The sequence below is a fragment of the Theropithecus gelada genome, chromosome 9, assembly GCF_003255815.1.
Source record: "Theropithecus gelada isolate Dixy chromosome 9, Tgel_1.0, whole genome shotgun sequence".
Classification (NCBI taxonomy): domain Eukaryota; kingdom Metazoa; phylum Chordata; class Mammalia; order Primates; family Cercopithecidae; genus Theropithecus; species Theropithecus gelada.
Genome location: NC_037677.1, coordinates 116,499,938 through 116,524,844, shown reverse-complemented (window position 1 = coordinate 116,524,844; position 24,907 = coordinate 116,499,938). Strand labels below are relative to the sequence as shown.

Here is a 24,907-nt window from a genome sequence, read left to right as displayed (position 1 = left end):
GAGTGCAGTGGCCGGATCTCAGCTCACTGCAAGCTCCGCCTCCCGGGTTCATGCCATTCTCCGGCCTCAGCCTCCCGAGTAGCTGGGACTACAGGCGCTGCCACCTCGCCCGGCTATTTTTTGTATTTCTTAGTAGAGACGGGGTTTCACCGTGTTAGCCAGGATGGTCTCGATCTCCTGACCTCGTGATCCGCCCATCTCGGCCTCCCAAAGTGCTGGGATTACAGGCTTGAGCCACCGCGCCCGGCCTGGGCAAGTTTCTTAACCTCTCTCTGCTCCACTTCAGTTTCCTGATTTATAAAATGGGGATTATAACAATGCCAAGCTCACATGTGATTGAAAAATAAATAACCTAATCCACATAAAGTGGTTAGCACAGAGCTTGGCACAGCTTAAGCACTCAATGAGCGTTACTTCTGTTATTATTATAACTATCATCCTCTCCAGTTAAGTTTCTTTCCATCAGAAAATGATTTGTCCTGAAAGAGCACATTTTGAGTAGCTTACATGTAGCCTCTCCAAGAGAAAACACAGTCATCTGAATAGCACTGTACAATTTGCAAAGCTCTTTCATTTGGTTCTCAGTAGCAGGAAATGTGTCTTTTTACTTTAGTATCTTGAGAGTGAAGCACAATGAATGGCATAATCCAAGTGTTCAACAGAGGTACACAGAAAGAGGGAGGCAAGGCAAGAACCATTGTGCCTATGGCGAAGCTCAAATATGTGACATGACTCACCCAAGAACACAGAGCCAGTGAGTGGTCGAGTGCGGACTTAAATGTGGGACTTCTAATTCCAAATCCAATTGTCTTTCTACTACACTAAGCTGCCCCTTCTAACAAAGTCTAGACTTCACATTCCTAGGCTTGCCCTTGTATTTGCAAATTCGACAGTTTTGTTCCAGCAAACAAAAAGAAGAAAAAGAAAGAACAATCACAAACTGGAAGAAATATGTATAACATACATGACAAGGAGCTAATAACCTTAATATGTAAATATTTTATAAATGTCAGTAGAGGAAAAAAGAAAACAAATAGAAAAACAGGTAAATTCAACACTTCACAAAAGAAAAATGTCTAAAAAACATGAGAAAATAACCTCACTAGTGCTCAAAGAAATACAGTGTGATACCATTTTCCCTATGGGGTTATCAGAAACGTAAATGAAATACTAAAAAGAAAGTAAGAAGTACTAACAAGAAAGAAAAAAAATTGCATGAAAATACACACAAAAAATTAATTCTTTAGAATCAAGGTGTCAAAGTGAAACTACTACATATTTTTAAAGGAAAATGATAATACCAGTACTGGCAATGGACAGAGGAAACAGGCAACCTTCTAAACTGCCAGTGAGAATACAGATTGATGTCTCCCCCAGGGAAGGGACTGTGTCCATCATCTGGCCGAGCTATCCTATGTCTACCAACTTAACTGGAAGAAGAAATAAAGAATGTGCACAGAAAACTGGCTTTAAAATGTTCATTACTAGACAACTTAAAAGAGTAAAAAGTAGAAATTGCCTACATGTTAAATATGATGGGTTGAACTGTGTCCCTACAAAACATTTATGTTGAAGTCCTAACCCCCAATACCTCATAATGTGACTTTATTTGGAAATAGGGTATTTAAAAAGGTAATCAAGTTAAAATGAGATCACTGTGGTGGCCCTAATCTGACTGATACATAAAAAGGGGAAATTTGGCCACCCAGCCAGACACTCACAGAGGGAAGATGCTATTAAGAGATAAGGAGAATACAACATAAAAACGAAGCCTGGAGGGATGCATCTATAAACTTAGAACTGCCAAAGATGGCCAGCAAATCCCCAGCAGCTCGGAAGAAACACGAAAGGATTCCCCTCCAAGTTTCAGAGAGAAAATGGTCCTGCCACCGCCCTATCTATTCTGCTCTGCAGAACTGTATGGCAACAAATTTCTAAAGTTTAAGGCCACCCAGGTTGTGGAACTTTGTTATGGCACCTTAAGAAACTAATACCTTCAATAATAAGGAAATAAGAATAAGTCATTATCTCTCGAAACAGTGAAATTAGTCATTACTGATTATAGCAGTCATTAAAAATGCAGTTGTAGGCCCGATGCAGTAGTTCATGCCTATAATCCTGGCACTTTGGGAAGCCAAGGCAGGAAGATTGCTTGAGGCCAGTTCAAGGCTAACCTGAGTAACACAGTAAGACTGTCTCTACAAAAAATGAAAAAATTAGCCAGGTGTGGTGGTGCATGGCTACAGTCCCAGCTACCTGGGAGGCTGAGGTAGGAGGTGTCCCTTAAACCCAAACCCCAAAACCTTGCTTTGAGGTTACAATGGGCTATGATCACATCACTGCACTCCAGCCTGCGCAATAGAGCAAGACTGTCTCTAAAAAGGAAAAAAAGAAAAGAAAATGAAGTTGTAAAGGAATATTTACTTATATAAGAATATACTCCTCTAAAACTTCACTGTTAATACAAATCAAACATCCAATTTCATTTTGTACCTTCATGAACTCACTTACAGAAATGCATCTTTACATACTCAACTATAAATATCCTGACAGTAACACTGTCTAAAAGGCTTTTAATAATTCTAAAAGCCACTGTGATATAAGTATGTTAAAGCATATTACTAAATGCAGCATTGGTCAATTTTTATAAGACTTTTTCCCCAAGGGAAGAATTATGAGTACTAGGAAACATAAGTTGAGTCAATACAGCCAAGTTGCTCTCATAGAAACTGAAGTATATTCTGAACATAATTTTTTAACTATGACCACTTCTGTTGTTAGTGGCTATAACAGACTGATGCTATAAAAGTACGAGTGGTGGGAAAACTGAAATAGAGACAATTTCAAAAGTTAGACAACACGTTCTGTATGCATTTAATCCCTTATTTTGAGCACTGTTGAAGAAGAAAAAAATTTTCACTAAGAGAAAATCAATTTTCTCCACATCCCAAATAAATGTTAAATAAATATTTAAAGAACTTAAAGCCAAGCCACATGATAAAGATGTATGATTTCAACATAAACTATGTAGCCCTAGTCAATACGTAAACTTACCTGTCCGGCACCAACTTCAAAAGATTCATAATTCACACACACTGAAGACACGCAAGCACCAACTGGAAGTTTCCTCTTTGGCTCATTAGATTCTGAGGGGAGGGAAGCCATGTCTTTAGTCTTCTGGGTACTTTGCTCTTGTCCTTTTGTAGAAGTGGCCGCCACCGCCTTCTTTTCTGACGCTGCTTTTTTCTGTAAAATACCAAAATTTAATAACATAATCATGAGGAAAGGTTCAGCTCTCAGCTATCATTACAAAACGTGCTATCTCAGTATTAAGGAATGATTAGCAACTTCTCAGGAATAGTAACAACCTTGTGATTACTTTAAAAAATGTTCTTTTTATTCCCTGCAGCTTTTGCTTCAGTTGATTAAAAAAAAAAATGTACAGGCCAGGCACAGTGGCTCACCCCTGTAATCTCAGCATTTTGGGAGACCAAGGCGGAAGGGTAGTTTGAGGCCAGGAGTTCAAGACCAACCTGAGCAACAGAGAGACCTCCATCTCTAGAAAAAATTAAAAATTAGCCAGGTCTGGTAACGCACACCGGTGGTCCCAGCTACTCAGGAGACTAGGGTGGGAGGATCACTTCAGCTTAGAAGGTCAAGGCTGCAGTGACCCGTGATCGTGCCACCGCACTCCACCCTGGGCAACAGAGAGAGACCTGTCTCAAAAAAAAATATTTAATTAAAAAAAATTTTTACATGTCCTTTTTAGAAATGCATACTAAATATTTAGAGAACAAATGTCATGATGTCTATAGCTGAAAATTCTTAAGAAAAATAATTAAGAAGCAAAGAAAATATAGCAAAACAGTTACAACTAAGTATTGGCTCTCATTAGACAAATCTCAAAAATATTACTTTGAGTAAAAGAAACCAAGTATAAAAGAATACATACTGTTCATTCTACTTACATGAATTTTTTTTTTTTTTTTTTTTTTTTTTTGAGATGGAGTCTTGCTGTGTCGCCCAGGCTGGAGTGCGGTGGCCGGACCTCAGCTCACTGCAAGCTCCGCCTCCTGGGTTTACGCCATTCTCCTGCCTCAGCCTCCCGAGTAGCTGGGACTACAGGTGCCCGCCACCTCGCCCGGCTAGTTTTTTGTATTTTTAGTAGAGACGGGGTTTCACTGTGTTAGCCAGGATGGTCTCGATCTCCTGACCTCGTGATCCGCCCGTCTCGGCCTCCCAAAGTGCTGGGATTACAGGCTTGAGCCACCGCGCCCGGCCACATGAATTTTTTAAATAGGTAAACTATTCCGTATTGAAGGAAATCAGAAGAGCGGTTTTGCGGTGGGAGGAGTTAACTAGAAAGAAGCACGAGGGAGCTACCTGAGCTCTCTCATGAAATAGAAATGAACACAAAACATAGAAATGAACACAGAAATGTTCAATTTCTTGTTTTAGGCAGTGACGATGCAAGTGCATACAATCGTGAAAACTTACCCTACTGCACACTTACGATCTATGCATTTCAGCACAGTGGCTCATGCCTGTAATCCCAGCACTTTGGGAGGCTGAGGTGGGTGGATCACTTGAGCTCAGGGGTTCAAGATCAACCTGAGCAACATGGCAAGATGCCATCTCTAAAAAATAACAGAAAAATTAGCTGGGCACGTGGTGCATGCCTGAAGTCCCAGCTACTCAGGAGGATGAGGTGGGAGGATTGCTTGAACCCAGAAGGTGGAGGTTGCAGTGAGCCATGTGTGCGCCACTGCACTCCAGCATGAGTGACAATATGAGACCCTGTCTCAAAAAATAATAAATAATTTTTTAAAAGATCTATGCATTTCCATAAATAAACAAAACTTTGGAGCATCTACATAAGGTGTTATCTCAGCTGGGCGCAGTGCCTCACGCCTGTAATCCCAGCACTTTGGGAGGCCGAGGCAGGTGGATCATTTGAGGTCAGGAATTTGAGACCAGCCTGACCAACATGGCAAAACCCCATCTCTACTAAAAATACAAAAAAGTTACCCGGGCATGGTGACATGCACCTGTAATCCCAGCTACTCGGGAGACTGAGGCAAGAGACTTGCTTGAAACTGGGAGGCATAGGTTGCAGTGAGCCAAGATCCACCACTGCATTCCAGCCTGAGTGACAGAGCAGGACCAAAAAAACAAAAAAACAAAAAAAAAAACAAAAAAAAACGGTGTTATCTCTATAATGAGCGAAAAGTCATTCACACTGGTTTGTAATTTGCCCTGAATACAGCAGCAACAGTAACACAGGAGAAATTTAAATAGTTGGGTGGGAGGGGGAGTTGTTTACTTCCCAATAACACAAGTTAGGCTGTGAATGACTGAGTGTTAGTCTCTGTTTAAACAGCTATTAACAGTGCCTAAACAACACAGCTAGCCAAAATGATCTTATCTACTATTGAATTCCAAACACCAGGAAATAGGAAAGTAAGTCTAACTGGTTAATTGAAAAGGCAATCTATAAAAAAGAAAACTCTTAGCCAGCTTGTAACTGTTTCCTCCATCAGTGTTTTAGAAGGCTGGGTTATCTCTGCCCTTTGGAGGCAATACAAAATTAAGCCTAAAATCCGAAATAAGGAACATTTTCAGGGTTCCTCACTTCTGAGTGCTTTCTCACTCAGGAATGCCTCCCGTCAAATTCATAAAACATTCTAAATTGCTGAGAGCTGTCTGAGGAGATCAGAAACTGTCCTGTTGCCAAGAGTTGTTTTGTTCAAAATTTTGCAATAATTTTTAAACTGTGAACCAACAGTGTTTAAAAGTGAACCAACATAGGCTGGGCGTGGTGGCTCATTCTTGTAATCCCAGCACTTTGGGAGGCCAAGGCGGGTGGATCACCTGAGGTCAGGAGTTTGAGACCAGCCTGACCAACATGGTGAAACTCCACCTCTACTAAAAATACAAAAATTAGCTGGGCGTGGTGGCAGGTGCCTATAATCCCAGCTAGTTGGGAGGCTGAATCAGGAGAATCACTTGAACCTGGGAGGCAGAGGTTGCAGTGAGCCGAGATCACGCCACTGCACTCCAGCCTGGGAGACAAAGCGAGACTCCCTCTCAAAAAAAAAAAAAAAAAAACACTGAACCAACATATACATACTTGACTATCAATATTCCCAACACTAGAAACAATTCCTTTTCAAATGAAAATTACTAAGATGCTTTAAAAAGAAAAAAAAAGTGCATAGTCACAAATATCACAAATATTTGATCTCCTTACTATAAAATAATCGCTAATTTTGGTCCCATTATTTCAGTTACAGTAAATCAACAGGACACACCATATTACTTTTGTACTGATCTAGTAGCACCTTGTTATCTGTAAGAAATGTAGAGCAATCAATGGCAACTCAGCTGAGAAAGTTTCATGGTTCATCCAAAGGCAATTACCTTTTAATTTAAAAAATAATATCACTCGGCCGGGCGCGGTGGCTCAAGCCTGTAATCCCAGCACTTTGGGAGGCCGAGACGGGTGGATCACGAGGTCAGGAGATCGAGACCATCCTGGTGAACACGGTGAAACCCCGTCTCTACTAAAAAATACAAAAAACTAGCCGGGCGAGGTGGCGGGCGCCTGTGGTCCCAGCTACTCGGGAGGCTGAGGCAGGAGAATGGCGTAAGCCCGGGAGGCGGAGCTTGCAGTGAGCCGACATCGCGCCACTGCACTCCAGCCTGGGCGACAGAGGGAGACTCCGTCTCAAAAAAAAAAAAAATAATAATAATAATAATAATATCACTCTATAGATTTTTGCTCATTTCAAAACATTCTTATAAATGCCATAATTTATATATCTAAGCAACTGCAGTCCATAAACCAGTCTCCTACAAATTCTTCAAGAACTATAGAATCCTTTTCTACTTTTTTCCCTTTCATTACAGAATAAATTAAGAACATGGTATAGGGCCTGAACACAAAGCTCATTTCTTATTTTTGTTTGTTTTTTTTTTTTACAGGCTTTTGCTTCACTGATATATAAACATGTATACACAGAGACAAGCATTTTTATGTATGGAGCATGCAGCCTGTATACAGGAACAACACTGACACACTTGAGTCCTAGTCTCAGTTTGACTACTGTGCTCATCAGACAGACGCCTGGGGATCTACTCACACTAACAGGGTTGCTGTGAGGCTCACATGAGATGAAAAGCTCTTTGTAAACTGGAATTACAGAACAATTCAACATACAAGAAAAATGACACGAAAGATACCTCTTAACGGCCAAAACTAATAACCTTTCTCAGCACTTAATCAAATACTGCTTGTCTATGTCTAAAACGTCTTTTGAGTTGCTCCCTTCCTCTCCACCTCCTACCTTATACCCTACCATCTCTCTTTCAGTCACGGTACAATTACAATTACTACTATGTAAGATTGCAGCCACCTCCACTTCACACCTTTCCAACTTCATCTGTGCACTGTGACCAAGCAAACTCTCCACAACCCGAAAGTTAAAATTAAAATTTAGACTACACAGATGATTTGGTGCTAAATCATAACCTGTGATAGAATAAGCAGGTCAGTATTTTGTAATGTTTGTTTAAAAACACCATGACTTTCATGGCCATAAGAACATGTTTGAGAACCACTCCCTTACAAGACAAAATCCAAGCCCTCACACCTGCCATTTGGACCTTTGGAACCCTCTGCCCTTCCCAGTTTCCAGTTTCCCTGATGCTACAGGAAAACAACATGCCAGCTTCCAGAAGGCCGTCTCCCCTAATCTTAGCCCTCCTTCAAGCTCAAGCACCATCACCTTGGGGAAGTCTTCTCTCACCAACCCCATGCTTGTTTCAACAAGCCAGAACTGCCACCTCTCATCTGCCTCAGGACAGCACACACAGCATGCTATTATGGGGCTGGTATGTTGTCATTTGAGCTCAACACGCTCCCCCTAACTAGACAGCACACTCTTGGTTAATCTCTGGCTCCCAAGAATTTAACACGGTGCCTGACTCAAAAGAGGTAGCTATTCAATAAAATGCTGAAAGACTTAATTCCTTAAGCTAACCACTAAAAAAAAAAAAAAAATCAGTCCTATGACTTTATAGTCATTTTCCATATAAAGAAATGACGTAGGTTAAGTTCCAAATAGGTAGTAAAATAATAGAACTATAGAAATTCAAAAGATGGAAGGATCATCAAAGAGCGTGTTAGTAACAATAAAAATAAGACAGCCACCCTGTCATCTAATTTTTCTAATTAGAAAACCTCTGTAAAATTAATTTGATCAATAAATTAAAATTAATAAAACAAGTATAATTTTCCAGTTGTTCTAGTTTTAAATGCTTTTTAGTTGTTGCCTTGTTTTGTATTGTTAAAAATTTTTGCCGTTTAGTGTGTAATGAGACTTTAGTGTGTATGTTTTGCCTCATCTCTTTAGATGAGAAGGACTGGGAAGAAAGAAAGTAAGCTATTACTTGGTGCTAAGCTTTGCAGGCATTATTTCATCCTTACTCCAACCCTATGAGGAAGGTATTATTACCTCCATTTTAGAAATGAAGAAAACAAAGGATCAGAAAAATTAAGAAAATCACTCATGCTCAGAAGGCTGAGGCGGGAGGATAGCTTGAGCCCAGGAGTTTGAGACCAGCAGTGGGAAACACAGCAAGATCCCATCTCAAAATAAACAAACAAATAAAACCAAATAAAAATTGCTCATTAATATGTAGTTAATGAATGGTTGAGCTGAGAATTTATTTGTCAGAACTTAACCAGTTTTTGCACCAGGAAAACCTTAAATATCCATTTTAAAACTGAAAGCCCTTCATCCTAGGAACTTAGTCCCAGGAAAACCAGGATGGTCACTTAGCCTAATGTGGACTTAAGCTCAACTCTGACTGACTCCTAAGTCTGGGTTTCCATCAGCTCCCTTACTGTGCCCTAGGTAGGGAGCAAACTAGCTTACCTAACCATAGCAGTATCAACATTTTCTACAACATAAACAAGCTGGTCACACCACGAGTTTTAGTTTTTCTTGAGTCAGAGGTGAACTTTACCAGTTTGGCTGCTTTATGTTCTACAAAGTTAGCTATCTTCTTTCTGGGTCCAAGGGGTATCCCCATTTCCTTCAAGTCATCAACTGTACACATAAGCTTTAAAAGGAAACAGACAAGCACATTAATCAATCTAGTGATAGAAGAACTGAAATGAGAATATGAAAATCATAAAGAAACCACATCATCTAAAGCAATCTAAGAGCCACTCAACTTTTTAAAAGTTAATTATTTTGTATTTAAATCATGCATTGCTTTAGGCTATAAAATCTTAGGCCTCCACACCTAAATCATTCTATTAATTAACAGAAAATACATGTATGTTATACAAAATTCCAAAGCTATATATAGTCAAGCATACGATGAAATATCTTCCTTCCACTGCTGTCCCAACCATACAATTCTCCTTTCAGCAGCAACTGTGGAAATTCGCTCTTTGAAGAGATGTCTTATGTATGCATAGCACCCCTACATGTTTTTCTCTGTGTGTGTGGTCTACTATGCACACAGTACTGAACTTTGCTCTCTTCATGTAAATGTATCTTAGAGACAGGTATCTCTGACACTGCTTCATTCGTTCAACAGCTGTAGGGTACTCCATTATGTGGATGCACCATAAACGATTTCACTAGCACCCTACTCCTCAACACCAATGGTGTTTCTAATGTTCTTTTATATTGCAAATACTGCTGTGAGTATCCTTGTAGATATTCTTGTGTGAATATTTCTCTATAGGAAATATTCCTGGCAATGAAATTGATAAAGCAAAGGGTAATTTTTATATTCTTAAAGATATTGCCAAACTGCCCTCCAAAGAGTCTGTACCAATTTACAGTCTGACGAACAATATATCACGATGCCTACTTCCCTTCATCCTGGCCACACAGCATATTATCAAACTTCCTATTTTTTCAAACTGGTAAGTTAAAAAAAATCCCATTGTACTTTCAATTTCCATTTCTCTTATGAGTTTCCACGTGCGAAGAAACAGTCTGATATTTCCTTTTCTGCAAATCACGTTTATATTCTTTGCCTATTTACGTAACACACTGATATGATGGTCTTTCTGTAACTGATTTGTAGAAGCTTTGAATATTAATGAAGTAAGCCCTCTGTCTATAATGTGTGTTGCAAATGTATCACTGGCCTTTAGATGTTGTTTATGGTGTCTACTGTTACACAATTGTTTTCTTTGATGGCTTCTGGATTTTGCATCATACTTAGAAAAGCCTTTCAGATTATAAAAAATATTCTTCTGTGTTTTTCAATTTTTTAAACCGTTTCAGTCTTTGTCTACTCTGGAATGTATTTTGATATAAAAGTGTTTATTCTTAATTTTCAATCTATACACAAGAAAAACAATTTCAAACAAAGTGAAGCAAACTATGATCAGTACCAGAGATTCCATATCAATCTTTTCCTTTTCAAAAGTGCTAAAGTATTCAGAGAGGCTAAGTGCTTCCAGAGTTTCTTGCAAAGTTAGGACTTCTTCATTTTCAACATCAAGGTCACATGACTCATCCATAGTCAGCTTTGGCTCTTCAGGCAACTTTAAAAAAAAGTAAAAAATATTACAAGCTCAGAAAAACTCCCATATAACAACTCCTTATCTACGAAAAATCTGAAACAATTTTGCTCTATAGACAAATCATAATTTTAGGTACAGTACTTTGCCATTCAAAGTTTGAATGTTCTGGCCAGGCCCAGTGGCTCAGGCCTGTAATCCCAGCACTCTGGGAGGCTGAGACAGGCACATCACCTGAGGTCAGGAGTTGAAGACCAGCCTGGCCAACATGGTGAAACCCCGTCTCTACCAAAAACACAAAAATCAGCCAGGCGTGGTGGCAGGCACCTATAATCCCAGCTACTTGGGAGGCTGAGGCAGAAGAATCACTTGAACCCAAGAGGCAGAGGTTGCAGTGAGCCGAGATACCATTGCACTCTAGCCTGAGTGACAAGAGTGAAACTCTGCCTCAAAAAAAAAAAAAATTGAATATTCTGAAAAGTATATAAATTTAATAAATCACTCATGTCTCCATTTCCTATCATTTACATTTTTTAAAATCATAAACTTTCATATTTAAATTTATAATCCATAAAGAAGAGTGAGAAACTCAAATAATGAGCTCCATGATTCCATTCCATTTCTAAACCTCGGTGTACTTTAATATGTAAAACCAGTTTCAGGGCTGGACACGGTAGCTATTTTATTTGGGCCTATAACTGTACTCTGAATTTGGGGATTCTCTGAAGAGTTATTGATCCCAGCACTTTGGGAGGCCAAGGCAGGAGGATCACTTGAGGCCAGGAGGGAACTCAAGACTAGCCCAAGCAACCAAGCAAGCCTTCATTAAAACAAACAAACAAACAAACAAATGTTTCAGGAAACAGTTCAGACTTTCGAAAACTGTTCAGCTCCATAGACGCTAAATCAAAATGTTAATTGGCCATGCACAGATATACCTGCTTTTCCTGAAAATGTAGCTGCTTCACAACTCCATTAGCAACAGCAAGAGGTCCAGGACACTTTGATAAATTCAAATCTTTTTGATTAGACAGGATGTCAAACAATATTAAAGAACCTAAGAAAAAGAAACATTTTGCCTTATAATGTAGTAGGTGCTTTTATAACACTAAATAAATTCTTTTTTCAATGTCTATAGTCAAAAGTCATACAGAAGTTACATATTACTCAAGACCTGATAATTAATAATTTTATTTTATCAAACAGCAACATAAATTAAAATACGTAGCATTCCCTCGGTAATACTAGAGATGAATATAGAAAAGGCAGAATCTAAACTCAAAGCATTCATTTCTACCCTTTCTGAAACTTAAAATATATAATTCTTAATTTTGCACCAACAATATCACCTATACTGAAAGCAGTTATAACTCAACAAAAATTGTATTTAAAATGTGAATATTTGACAGTTTTACCTAAACTGTGACCAGCAACAGAGACACCTCCTTTGAAGTCTGGGTTCCGACTCATAAACAGTGCATGCAGACGGTTTATCTCCATTCCTACTTTTTCCACAATAGTCTGACAGTAGGTGGGGCTGTTATAAAATAAAATATCTAGCAAAGTTTCATTGGTAAAGTGACGAAATCGACCAATACTTGGCAAAGTGATTTTCTTAATATTCCTGTTTAAAAAGAAAAATACAGCACATTCAGTCAGCATCTACCTTAAATTTACAGATTTTTTAAAGTTTAGATTTTTGACTCCTGAAAATACACTAAGAAAACCCCACAGACTAAATATGAGTTGTTTCTGTACACAGTCATTATAAATAAATCAAGATAGGCCAGATGCGGTGGCTCACATCTGCAATCCCAGCACTTTGGGAGGCCGAGGTGGGTCGATCACTTGAGGTCAGGAGTTCAAAACCAACCAAGCCAACATGGCGAAACCCCATCTTTACTAAAAATACACAAATTAGCCAACTGTGGTGGTGCACATCTGTAATCCCAGCTACTCAGGAGGGTGAGGCAGGAGAATTGCTTGAACCTGAAAGACAGAGGTTGCAGTGAGCCGAGACTGTACCACTGCACTCCAGTCTGGGCGACAGAGCAAGATTCCATCTCAAAAAAAAATTCTTTTGTAATCAAAAGTTAGCCACACGTCGTAGCACGCACCTGTAGACCCAGCTGTTTGGGAGGCTAAAGAATGAGTATCGCTTGAACCCAGGAGGTGGAGGTTGCAGTGAGCCGAGATTGTGCCACCACACTCCAGCCTGGGCAACAGAGCGGGACTTCACCTCGAAAAAAAATTAAAAATATAAAAATAAAGCCAAAAAAATGTGTGCTGCCATACGTGGTAGAGACTTTGAGAGGCTAGGGCAGGAGGAACGATTGAGCTCAGGAGATTAAGATCAGCTTGAGCAACACAGTGAGACCCCATCTCTACAAAAAATTTAAAAATTAGCCAGGCAAGGCGGCTTGCGCCTGTAGTCCCAGCTACTTGGGAGACTGAGGTGGGAGGACCACTTGAGCCCAGGAGGCCAAGGCCACAGTGAGCCATGATCATGCCAGTGTGCTCCAGAGCCTGGGTGACAGTGAGATGTTGCCTCAAAAATAATTTCTTTTTTTTTTTTTTAAGCTATTTGTGCCTATAACTATACTATGAATCGTGGCATTCTCTGAAAAGTCAGTTGCTATGTAAGTCATATGCAAAGATTTCTATTTTATTTTTAAAGAGGGAAGATTACTCTTCCATTTTTCTTCCAGTTAACTGCAAATCTGGACACCTGACAAAACTTGTGGGTCAAAAGGACTAAAGAGAATATCAAACAGAAAAAACAGAGCTACATGGAACGAAAAATCTTTCCAAATTTGAGAATGACCAAAATGAAATTGAGGAATACACACAAAGAAAACACCCTTACAATAGGGCCTAACATAGATAAAATGCTGTTGTAGAAATAGTTTTATTAAACTATGTACCCTGAAACATTACGGCGTTCACTAAAATCTAGACAGGTGCCAGCATAACTATTACCTGTATTTACGATTCTCAGTTGGGAGCATTCAAAATTGGGCAGAGTATTTTTAATTGTCACAGTGCCTGGTGAGCACTGCTAGTACTGAGTGGTCTTTACACTAAGGAAGTTAAGTGGTCTGCACTGCGACAGCAAAGAATTGTCCCGACAAGAGCATCTCCAATGAGAAACAATATTCTGAATCTGTGGTTCTCAGTCAGGGGTGATTTTTACCCTCCAGGGGACATCTGGCAATTTCTGGAGACATTTTTGGTTGAGTAGAAAGGCCATTAGGCATCTTACTACATAAAGGACAGCCCCCTGTCTAAACCGCTACAGATTAAAATTGTATTTTAAAACCAGCTAAAATTTCTTAGATTCTCTTAAATATTTACAAGAGGAATGCACACACACAGAGAGAAAAGTAGTGTGCAAACTTTACAGCCAATATTTAATCACATGTCAGAAGTATACAATTTTAAAAAACATATTGATTGAAGTTACAATAAACTATTTCATATTATGGTTTAAATTTTAAATTTAAATTTGACTAATTTGAAAAACAAGTTATCAAAATCCACAAACCTGTCAACACCTGTGGCGTCCCCACCCAAAGAACTATGCCAATGAACTGGAAGGAACTCCACTCTGCTTATTTTCCCGTCATCTAAAGATTTCTTGAAATGTGTCTGCAGCAATTTGAGAGAAACCACCCTAAAATCATCCACTTCAAGAAAAAGAAAAAAAAAAAAAACAGAGAAAATAAATTAAATTCTCCTAGCTTGATAGCTAGTCAGCAGTTACCTCAAACATGCCAGTATTTTTAATAACATAAAGATACATTTTTTTTAAGAAAAAAATGAGGATAAGAGAATTAGTAAAAATTTTTTAAAAAGAAAGGAATAAGTAACTTTTGGGAAGCTCTTTTCAACTTTCCATTATTGCAGAGGAATAGATGCTTGGGATGAATCAGTTCAACCACCACTGCTGGGAGGAGGCAGCACGGCACCTTGGGGAAAGGCTCTGGAATCACACTGCCAGCTCCAGGTTCCAGGCCCTACTGACTGTGAGAAGGGAGAGTTTCACTCACCCCCACCCCTACCTACCTCTTCACCCCCAACCCCCACTGCCCTGGGCCTCAGTTCCTCATGAGTCACAGTAGCGGCGATAACAGTGACAGCGCCTATACCCCAAAGGTTTATTTGTGAGGGTCAAATGACAAGACATCTAAGATACTTGGCATATACCAAATATTCAATAAATACCAACTATTATTATATAGACATAAAAATAAAACTTCAAAAATTTAAGTCAACCAGGCAGATTCACGTTTCCATTAAACAACTTCTCCCAACTCACTGACTATAAATCCCTTCAATGCAGAGGTGCTCCTCGCTGCTGCAGGTGCTCAGGCAAAGGCTGTCAGCAAGATCCCTTCTAATTCCTCAGAGTCTGGGATTTTATGAGTCACATGTGTCACAAGAGCAAATCAAGTACAACTTAGTATTTCCCACTGACCATTTAAATCTCCTCTTACAGCTCCCTCAGCAAGTAGTACACAGCTGGGAACTATCCTAAAAACAAATACTCCAAAGCCCTTCCATTAGTTCTCAGATCATCCCATGAAATACAATATGCCCGGCCGGGCGCGGTGGCTCAAGCCTGTAATCCCAGCACTTTGGGAGGCCGAGGCGGGTGGATCACGAGGTCAGGAGATCGAGACCATCCTGGCTAACATGGTGAAACCCCGTCTCTACTAAAAATACAAAAAACTAGCCGGGCGTGGTGGCGGGCGCCTGTAGTCCCAGCTACTCGGAGGCTGAGGCGGGAGAATGGCGTGAACCCGGGAGGTGGAGCTTGCAGTGAGCCGAGATCGCGCCACCGCACTCCAGCCTGGGCGACAGAGCGAGACTCCGTCTCAAAAAAAAAAAAAAAAAAGAGAAATACAATATGCCCAACACTTACCACACTCAATAATGCTCCTAAAGCGTAAGTCACACACAGGTCCAATGCCATGCACCACAAACACCAAATGGTCAACTTGAGGCATCTCCCCTATTAAAAAAATTTTTAAACATACATAAAAGATGGCAATTTGTTTGGATTTTCCCAATGGCAATATTCTAGATATCTCTTTTGTCATCACAAACTTGCCAAAGAAAATCATGACCCTTCAAAGAGAATAAGCCTCATTACCCCTATCAAATTAGAGGAACAGTTTGTCCCTCTCAGCAAATAAAAGCGAACTAGAACAAGAGGTGAAGGCAGCAGGCTCTCTCTCTTCCCAGATGCTATTAGCACATGATGAACAGCACGTTTGTATCTACGGAGGCTTCACAACTGCCCAGGACACTAAGCCCCACATGGAGATTACTCAGATTTCATAGTGAGTATTGATTTATAACAAACATACATTTTACATACACTTCAATAAACATAAAGTGTATGTAATTGTAAAAATAAAATCCATTCTTAAATAATAGTATAGAAGAAACCAAAGCATATACACTAAAGCAGGCAACGCCAAACAATGGCCCACAGGCCAAATCCTACCCACTACCTGTTTTGTTTATTTTGTTTTGTTTTTGAGACAGAGTTTCGCTCTTCTTGCCTGGGCTAGAGTGCAATGGCACGATCTCGGTTCCCTGCAACCTCCGTCTCCCAGGTTCAAGTGATTCTCCTGCCTCAGCCTCCCAAGTAGCTGGGATTACAGGCACCTGCCACCATGCCCGGCTAATTTTTATATATGTATTTTTTTAGTAGAGACAGGGTTTCACCATGTTGGCCAGGCTGGTCTCGAACTCCTGAGCTCAGGTGATCCACTTGCCTCGGCCTCCCAAAGTGCTGGGATTACAGGCATGAGTCACCAGGCCCAGCCACCTGTTTTTATAAATAAAGTTTTTGACAAAAGTGAAACCATTCAAGGAAAAACATAAAAATAAAATAAATAAAGATTTATGGGCTGGGTGTGGTGGCTCACGCCTGTAATTCCAGCACTTTGGGAGGCAGAGGCATGTGGATCACTTGAGGTCAGGAGTTCAAAACCAGCCTGGCCAACATGGCAAAACCCTGTCTCTACTAAAAATACAAAAACTAGCCAGGCGTGGTGGTGGGTGCCTGTAATCCCAGCTACTCGGGAGGCTGAGACACAAGAATCACTTGAACCCAGTGGGTGGAAGTTGCAGTGAGCCCAGATCACGCCACTGCACTCTAGCCTGGGAAACAGAGTGAGACTCCGTTTTTAAAAAAAAAAAAAAAAAGTTTTCTGGAACATGGATATGCCCATTTGTTTACATACAGTCTTCAGCTGATTTCACACAACAATGGCAAAGCTGAGTAGCTGTAACAGAGACCATATGGCCTGCAAAGCCTATCTGCTATCTGACCCTTTACAGAAAAAGCCTGCAATCCCCACACCAGAGTAACAAAAACCAGTGAGGTGTAAAAACACAAGCTTAAAAGCGTTGCCAAACCTTAGTTCCAACTAGCAAAGTGCTTCTCCACAACAAAACATATTTTAGAATCTATGCTATGTGGTTTATGTATTTTAACAGAATTTCAAATTTAAAGATAAAGATATATCTGTATGTTCTCACTCATATGTAGGAGCTACAGAAGTTTATCTCACAGAGGTAAGGGCAGAATGATGGCTACCAGAGCCTGGGAAGGGTCGAGAGGAAGTAAAGATAAAAAGAGGTCAATTAGGCCGGGCGCGGTGGCTCACGCCTGTAATCCCAGCACTTTGGGAGGCCGAGGCGGGCGGATCACGAGGTCAGGAGATCGAGACCATCCTGGCTAACACGGTGAAACCCCGTCTCTACTAAAAATGCAAAAAAATTAGCTGGGCGAGGCGGCGGGCGCCTGTAGTCCCAGCTACTCGGGAGGCTGAGGCAGGAGAATGGCGTGAACCCGGGAGGCGGAGCTTGCAGTGAGCCGAGATCGCGCCACTGCACTCCAGCCTGGGCGACTAAGCGAGACTCTGCCTCAAAAAAAAAAAAAAAAAAAAAAAAAAAAAAAAGAGGTCAATTAATGGGTACAACCATACAGGTATGGTGAAGGAATAACTTCTGTTAGATAGCACAGTAGGGTGACAACAGTTAAAAATAATTTATTGTGTCTTTCAAAATACCTAGGAGAGGCAGGGTGCAGTGGCTCACACCTATAATCCCAGCACTTCGGGAAGCTGAGGTAGGTGGATGACTTGAGACCAGCCTGGCCAACATGGTGAAACCACATCTCTTCTAAAAATACAAAAATTAGCTGGGCGTGGTGGTACACGCCTATAATCCCAGCTACTCAGGAGGCTGAGGAAGGAGAATCACATGAACCTGGGAGGTGGAGGTTGTAGTGAGCCGAGATCACGCCACTGTACTCCAGCCTGGGCAACAGAGTGAGACCCTGTCTGAAAAAAAAAAAAAAAAAAAAGAAAAGAAAAGAAAAGAAAAAAAAAGAAGGCCGGGCGCGGTGGCTCAAGCCTGTAATCCCAGCACTTTGGGAGGCCGAGACGGGCGGATCACGAGGTCAGGAGATCAAGACCATCCTGGCTAACGCGGTGAAACCCCGTCTCTACTAAAAAATACAAAAAACTAGCCGGGCGAGGTGGCGGGCGCCTGTAGTCCCAGCTACTCGGGAGGCTGAGGCAGGAGAATGGCATAAACCCGGGAGGCGGAGCTTGCAGTGAGCTGAGATCCGGCCACTGTACTCCAGCCTGGGCGACAGAGCGAGACTCCGTCTCAAAAAAAAAAAAAAAAAAAAGAAAAGAAAAAGAAAAAGAAAAATACCTAGGGGAAAAGATCTGAAATGTTCCCAACACAAAGAAATGATGAATGTTTGAAGTGATGGACATACTATACTTACTTCAATTTCATCATTACACGTTGTATACATTTATCAAAATATCAGGTATATACCCCCATTAATATGTATAATTGTTATGCATCCATTAAAAAATAAAGATACAAAAGTAATAAAATCAAAAAGAAAGATATGGCCAGGCACAGTGGCTTACGCCTATAATTTCAGCACTTTGGGAGGCCGAGGCAGGCAAACACCTTGAGCTCAGGAGTTTGAGAAAAGCCTGGGCAACCTGGCAAAACTTCATCTCTACAAAAAATAGAAATATTAGCTGGGAGTGGTGGTACACGCCTTTCATCCCAGCTACTCAGGAGGCTGAAGTGGGAGGATCACTTGAGCCCAGGAGGTTGAAGCTGCAGTGAGCCGTGTTTATTCACAACACAGCACTCCAGCCTGAGCGACAGAATGAGACCCTGTCTCAAAAAAAAAAAGATATGCGCCAAACTGGCTGATTTCTGCATGCTATGGCCGCTGTGGCAGGGAATTCTAATAACTGTGTTTCTTTCTTCATCATTCTAAAGAATGATGCTAAAATGGAGAGGACTAAAACAGACCTCAGTTCTAAACAAACTATACACACCGTCAGGAATTTCATCAAGGTTATCGTCAATTCCACGCTTTACAACCCTGGGCCTTGTCTGTCCATCTTGCGTGGTCCCCCATTCATCTGGCACTGAGGACGGCTGGAACTGAACAATAACCTTCAAGATGCAACAGAATTATGACAAAGCTCATTAACAAATTCTTTTCCACTACAGGCTAAGTAGTTTAATACATAATAAGCTACACCTCAGAGTATGGAGACTTACAAATTATGAGTACTGTTCCCCCAAAACAAACTTTAAAGGAGTCTTGCTAGTGTTCACTAACCACCAAAATTAAGCAAATCGATATCTTTCCAATGCTTATGTTGAAAATTATACAATTAAATTAGAAATACTACACCTTGATTTAAAAACTTATAACACAGGCCAGGTATGGTGGCTCATACCTGTAATCCCAGCACTTTGAGAGGCTGAGGTGGGAGGATCACTTGAGCCCAGGAGCTCAAGACAAGCCTGAGCAATATGGTGAGACTCCGTCTCCACAAAAAATTTAAAAATTAGCCAGGCATGGTGGTGCATGCCTATGGTCCTAGCTTCTCAGGAGGCCAAGGCAGAGGGATCACTTGAGCCCAGGAGGTCAAAGCTGCAATGAGCTGTGTTTGCACTACTACACTCTGGCCTGAGCAACAGAGCAAAATCCTGTCTCGAAAAAAAACCAAAAATAAACAAAAAGAAAAGCTAAATAAAACTCCAGGTTTACACAAAAGAAATCAAGGACAGACCCGGTGCAGTGGCTCATGCCCGTAATCCCAACACTTTGAGAGGCCAAGGTAGGAGGACCACTTGAGCTCAGGAGTTCCAGAGCAGCCTGGGCAACAAAGTTAGAGACCCTGTCTCTACAAAAAATAATAATAATAAAATAGAAACAAAAAAAGAAATCAAGGACAAGTAATCCGCAATTGAGGAGTCTGTCTTATAAAAACATGTAAAGCAAAATCCTTTAAATACTAAGATTTCCAATTAAAATAAAATTTCAATTTCAACGACAAAAACATAATGACAAAACCCTACCACTTTTTAGGAAATACATTCTGTTAAACCAACTGTATTAAATTCAGCCCTATACCACATAGAAAATTTTCTTTAAAAAAAAAAAAAAAAAGAATATATACTTGATGTAGTATGCAAAATATTTGTCTAAAAAAAAAAAAGGTTAGTCAGGCGCATTGGCTCACACCTGTAATCTCAGCACTTTGGGAGGCGGAGGGAGGAGGAAGGCTTGAGCCCAAGAGTTCCAGACCAGCCTGGGCAAGATAGCAAGACCCCATCTCTGCAAAAAAATCTTAAAAACTGGCCAAGCAAGGTGGTGCACACCTGTAGCCCTTGCTACTTGGGAAGCTGAGGCAGGAGGATCCCTTGAGCTCAGAGTTCGAGGATGCAGCAAGTTGTGATTGGTCACTGCACTGCAGCCTGGGTAAGAGAGTGAGAACTTGTCTCTTAAAAAAACAAAAAGATTAAGATGGTTACTATGTAGAGGAGAAATGAGGAAGGCAGAGATAGGAGGCTTTTATTTTTCATTTAATGTCCTTTTAAACTGTTCACATTTTGTTGGCAAATGAATGTTTTTATTTTTATTTCAGTATCAATAAGGACTACAGAAGTAGCTGGATTGTAAGTTTTTTTATATACTTTTCTATTAAAAAAATGAATAAATAAAAAGCCTATGTTCTCAGAAACTACTGTGTGCTAAACCCCATGCCAGATGCTTTTGCATAAATTACCTCACTTCATCTAAAATATGACCCTGGGAGATCATTATTGCAGGTGAGGAACTTGGAGCTCAGAGAAATTAAGGTTGGCAAATGAAAGAATCAGAACCCCAGCAATCAATATTTTTTTAAAAACAAGATAAATTCATAAAGACAATAAAAAGAAAAAGAAAAAGGACACATTTTTACTTGAAAGGTTAGAGCAAACCACATCAAGGGTAGACAGGCATACTACAGCCCACAGGAAAAATGTGCCCCACCATCTGTTTTTATGAATAAAGATTCATTGAAAATATCATACTCATTGGTTTATACATTGTCTCTGGCTGCTTTCACACCACAGTGGCAGAGCTGGTGGCTGCAACAGGGAACAGGTAACTTGCAAAGCCTTAAATATTTTGTCTCTGGCCCTTTATAGAAAAAGCTCGCCAACTTCTGATCAAGTGATAAAAATTATCAAGCAACTTCTACAGTGCATACTACACTCCAGTTATCATGTTGCCATAAACAGAAACTTCGTAAGAAATACTTTATTTATTTATTTAGACAGAGTCTTGCTCTGTCACCCAGGCTGGAGTGAGAGTGATCACAGTTCACTACAATCTCAAACTCTTGGGCTCAAGTGATCCTCCCATTTCAGCCTCCCGAGTAGCTATACAGGTGCACACCACTATACTCAGCTAATTTTTGTAGAGATAGAGTCTCTTTGTTGCCCAGGCTGGTCTCAAACTCCTAGCCTCAAGCAATCTTCCCACTTTGGCTTCCCAAAATGCTGGGATTACAGGTGTGAGCCACCATACCCAGCCTGAGAAAAATTTACTTTTTATTTTGAGATGAGGTCTTGCTCTGTCACCCAGGCTGGAGGGCAGTGGGGCACAACCATGACTCACTGCAGCCTCAATCTCCCAGGTTCAAGTAATCCTCCCACCTCAGCTTCTCGAGTAGCTGGGACTACAGGCAAGTGCCACTATGCCCAGCTAATTTTTCTTTTCTTTTTTTTTTTTGAGACGGAGTCTCTCTCTGTTGCCCAGGCTGGAGTGTAGTGGCCGGATCTCAGCTCACTGCAAGCTCCGCTTCCCGGGTTTACGCCATTCTCCTGCCTCAGCCTCCCGAGTAGCTGGGACTATAGGCACTCACCACCTCGCCTGGCTAGTTTTTCGTTTTTTTTTAGTAGAGACGGGGTTTCACCGTGTTAGCCAGGATGGTCTCGATCTCCTGACCTCGTGATCCGCCTGTCTTGGCCTCCCAAAGTGCTGGGATTACAGGCTTGAGCCACCGCGCCCAGCCCTGCCCAGCTAATTTTTCTATTTTTTATAGAGTCAGGGTTCTGCTGTCGCCCTGGCTCAAGCATTCCACCTGTCTCAGCCTCTCATAGGCATGAACCTTGCCCTACGAAAAATTTGTGTTTTTGTTTCTATGATCAATGTGAATCATAGAAACATATTTGTTTATATAAGAAACTATTTTAAAAGCAATGCATTTGTTATAAAAACATTCCCACTGTAGAAGTTACTAAAAATGAACAATTTATCAAACACGTACAGAAAAATATTAAAATGAACTTAGTATCTTAATATTTTAAATAGCATCATTACCTTTGGATTGTGCATAACAATTGTCTCTCCACTTGGAAACTCTAATCTTCGGTGCCACTGATTAGTGGTTACAGCTTTTTTATATTCAGCCTATAATGGGGGAAACAACATATATTCCAATATGACAAATTTATACCACATTGAAAGTATGGAGGAAAACGATAACTATAATCGTGATAAAAATAACAGTAACAGCAGTTCTCATCTCCTGACTGGTTAACATTATTTTTTATCACCTTATACATATAGTTCAAGTAATTACTCTCAATCACTCCTAAATAATAGGATCCCCATTATATAATGAAGAAAACCAAGTTTTAGGCAATCTGTTCATTTCCTAGGGCTGCATTAACAAAGTACCACAAACAGAGTGACTTGGAAAACTGGATCCAAGACCCCTCAAAGATACCAAAATCCCCGGTGTTCAAGTCCTTTATATAAAATAGCATTGTTTTTGCATAAAACCTACATACTTCCTCCCTTATATTTTAAATCCTCTCTAGATTACTTATAATACCTAATAAACTGTAGATGGGATATCAATAGTTACACTGTAATTTTTATTTTTTATTTTCTTGAGACAGAGTCTTGCTCTGTTGCTCAGGCTGGAGTACAGTGGTGCAATCTCTGCTCACTGCAACCTCTGCCTCCCGGGTTCAGGCGATTCTCCTGCCTCAGCCTACCGAGTAACTGGCACTACAGGCAATGCACCAGCACATCTGGCTAATTTTTGTATTTTTAGTAGAGACAAGGTTTCATCATGTTGGCCACGCTGGTCTCAAACTCCTGACTTCAGATGATCCGCCCGCCTCAGCCTCCCAAAGTGCTGGGATTACAGGCGTGAGCCACCGTGCCTAGCCTGTGTTATTTTTATTGTTGTTGTTTTCTAAATATTTTCAGAGTATTTGGTTGAATCTACAGAAGTGGAACTTGTGGATGCTGAGGGCCAATCATACTATTCTAGTTTCTATAAAGCACAAGTCTGAGGACCTCTTGAGGAGAGATTCAACACAAAGTAAGGCGGGGCCTCTGGCATATCCACAAGTCCTTTTTTTTTGTTCATTTGTTTTTTTAATTGACAAGTAAAAATTGTTACAAAGTCTTTTTTTAAAACTAGTGACAGTGAGTATTTGACAATCATGTGAAAATAGAAGTATTTCCTTTTGTGTCTTGGACAATCATTCAGTAACAATTCCTCTTCATCAGTCTTCTGTACTTTTGTGTTTTTTTTTGAGGTGGAGTCTCACTCTGTCACCCAGGTTGGAGTGCAATGGCACGATCTCAGCTAACCGCAACCTCCACCTCCCGGGTTCAAGCGATACTCCTGCCTCAGCCTCCTGAGTAGCTGGGATTACAGGCAGGCATAACCATACCCGGCTAATTTTGTATTTTTAGTAGAGACAGGGTTTCACCATGTTGGCCAGGCTGCTCTCGAAATCCTGACCTCAAGCGATCAGCCCGACTCAGCCTCCAAAGTGCTGGGATTACAGGAGTGAGTCACCGTGCCCAGCCTAGCCTTCTGTACTTCTGACCCTTCTCTTCGATAAAAAAAAAAAAAAACTTTAAATATAATCTATAATTTCTAAAAGCAAGGCCACAAACAACAATGATTAAAGAAAGAAAACTTTCACCATCTTAAAAATTATTTTCAGGCCAGGTGTGGTGGCTCACACCTGTAATCCCAGCACTTTGGGAGGCCAATGCAGGTGGATCACCTGAGGTCACGAGTTCAAGACCATCCTGGCCAATGTGGTAAAACCCTGCCTCTACTAAAAACACAAAAATTAGCTGGGCATGGTGGCGACACCTGTAACCCCAGCAACTTGGAAGGCGGAGGCAGGAGAACCACTTGAATCCAGGAGGTGGAGGTTGCAGTGAGCTGAAATCGTGCCACTGCACTCCACCCTGGGGGACAGAATGAGACCTTGTTTAAAAAATAAATAATTTTCACTTCTTCATATTCCCTTTCAATTCACAGCTTTATAGTAAGTATTATCTGGTAAAGATTCCACATTCCATTGTCGAAATAGTCTTGGTTATCCTTGACATTTCGATCTTCCACAAAAAATTTAGAAGCAGCTTGCAAATTTTACCAAAAAAAAAAAAAAAAAAAACCCTGATGTGAATTTTGATTGAGATTGCCTAAAATTTATCAGATAATTTGGGAAGAATTGATATCTTTTATGATAGTGCCTACTTGAACATAATGTTTAGCTCCGTTTCTTTTTTTTTTTTTTTCTGAGACAAGGTCTTGTTCTGTTGCCCAGGCTAAAGTGATGTGGCACCATCACAGTTCACTGCAGCCTCAAGATCTCAGGCTCAAGCAATCCTCCTGCCTCTGCCTCCTGAGCAGCTAAGACCACAGGCATGGGCCACCACACCCGGCTAATTTTTGTGTGTGTATTTTTTGTAGAGACGGGGTTTTGCGGTGTTGTGCAGGCTAGTCTGGAACTCCTGAGCTGAAGCAATCCACCCAGCTTGGCCTCCCAGAGTGCTGGGATTACAGGCAGGAGCCACCATGCCCAACCTAGTTCCATTTGTTGAGGTCGCCTTTTACATTCTTCAATTCTGTTTTGTAGTTTATCTCCATAAAGTTCATGGGTACTTTGCTTGGACTTTTTTCCTACATTGCC

At 40.7% G+C, this 24,907-nt stretch overlaps 1 protein-coding gene across 3 annotated transcripts in view; it reads right to left on the bottom strand.

The window, feature by feature from the left end:
- The window catches only part of SEC23IP (SEC23 interacting protein), a 52,917-nt gene that overhangs the window by 14,023 nt on the left and 13,987 nt on the right, over positions 1-24,907 (bottom strand). For all 3 annotated transcript variants that reach the window (XM_025396534.1, XM_025396535.1, XM_025396536.1), the window contains 9 exons: positions 22,275-22,364; positions 18,946-19,066; positions 15,477-15,566; positions 14,097-14,238; positions 11,968-12,176; positions 11,491-11,609; positions 10,424-10,576; positions 9,031-9,126; positions 3,055-3,246 (listed from right to left, as the gene is read on the bottom strand). In XM_025396534.1, coding sequence (XP_025252319.1) covers positions 3,055-3,246; positions 9,031-9,126; positions 10,424-10,576; positions 11,491-11,609; positions 11,968-12,176; positions 14,097-14,238; positions 15,477-15,566; positions 18,946-19,066; positions 22,275-22,364 — 1,212 coding nt within the window. The remainder of the gene's footprint in view (positions 1-3,054; positions 3,247-9,030; positions 9,127-10,423; positions 10,577-11,490; positions 11,610-11,967; positions 12,177-14,096; positions 14,239-15,476; positions 15,567-18,945; positions 19,067-22,274; positions 22,365-24,907) is intronic.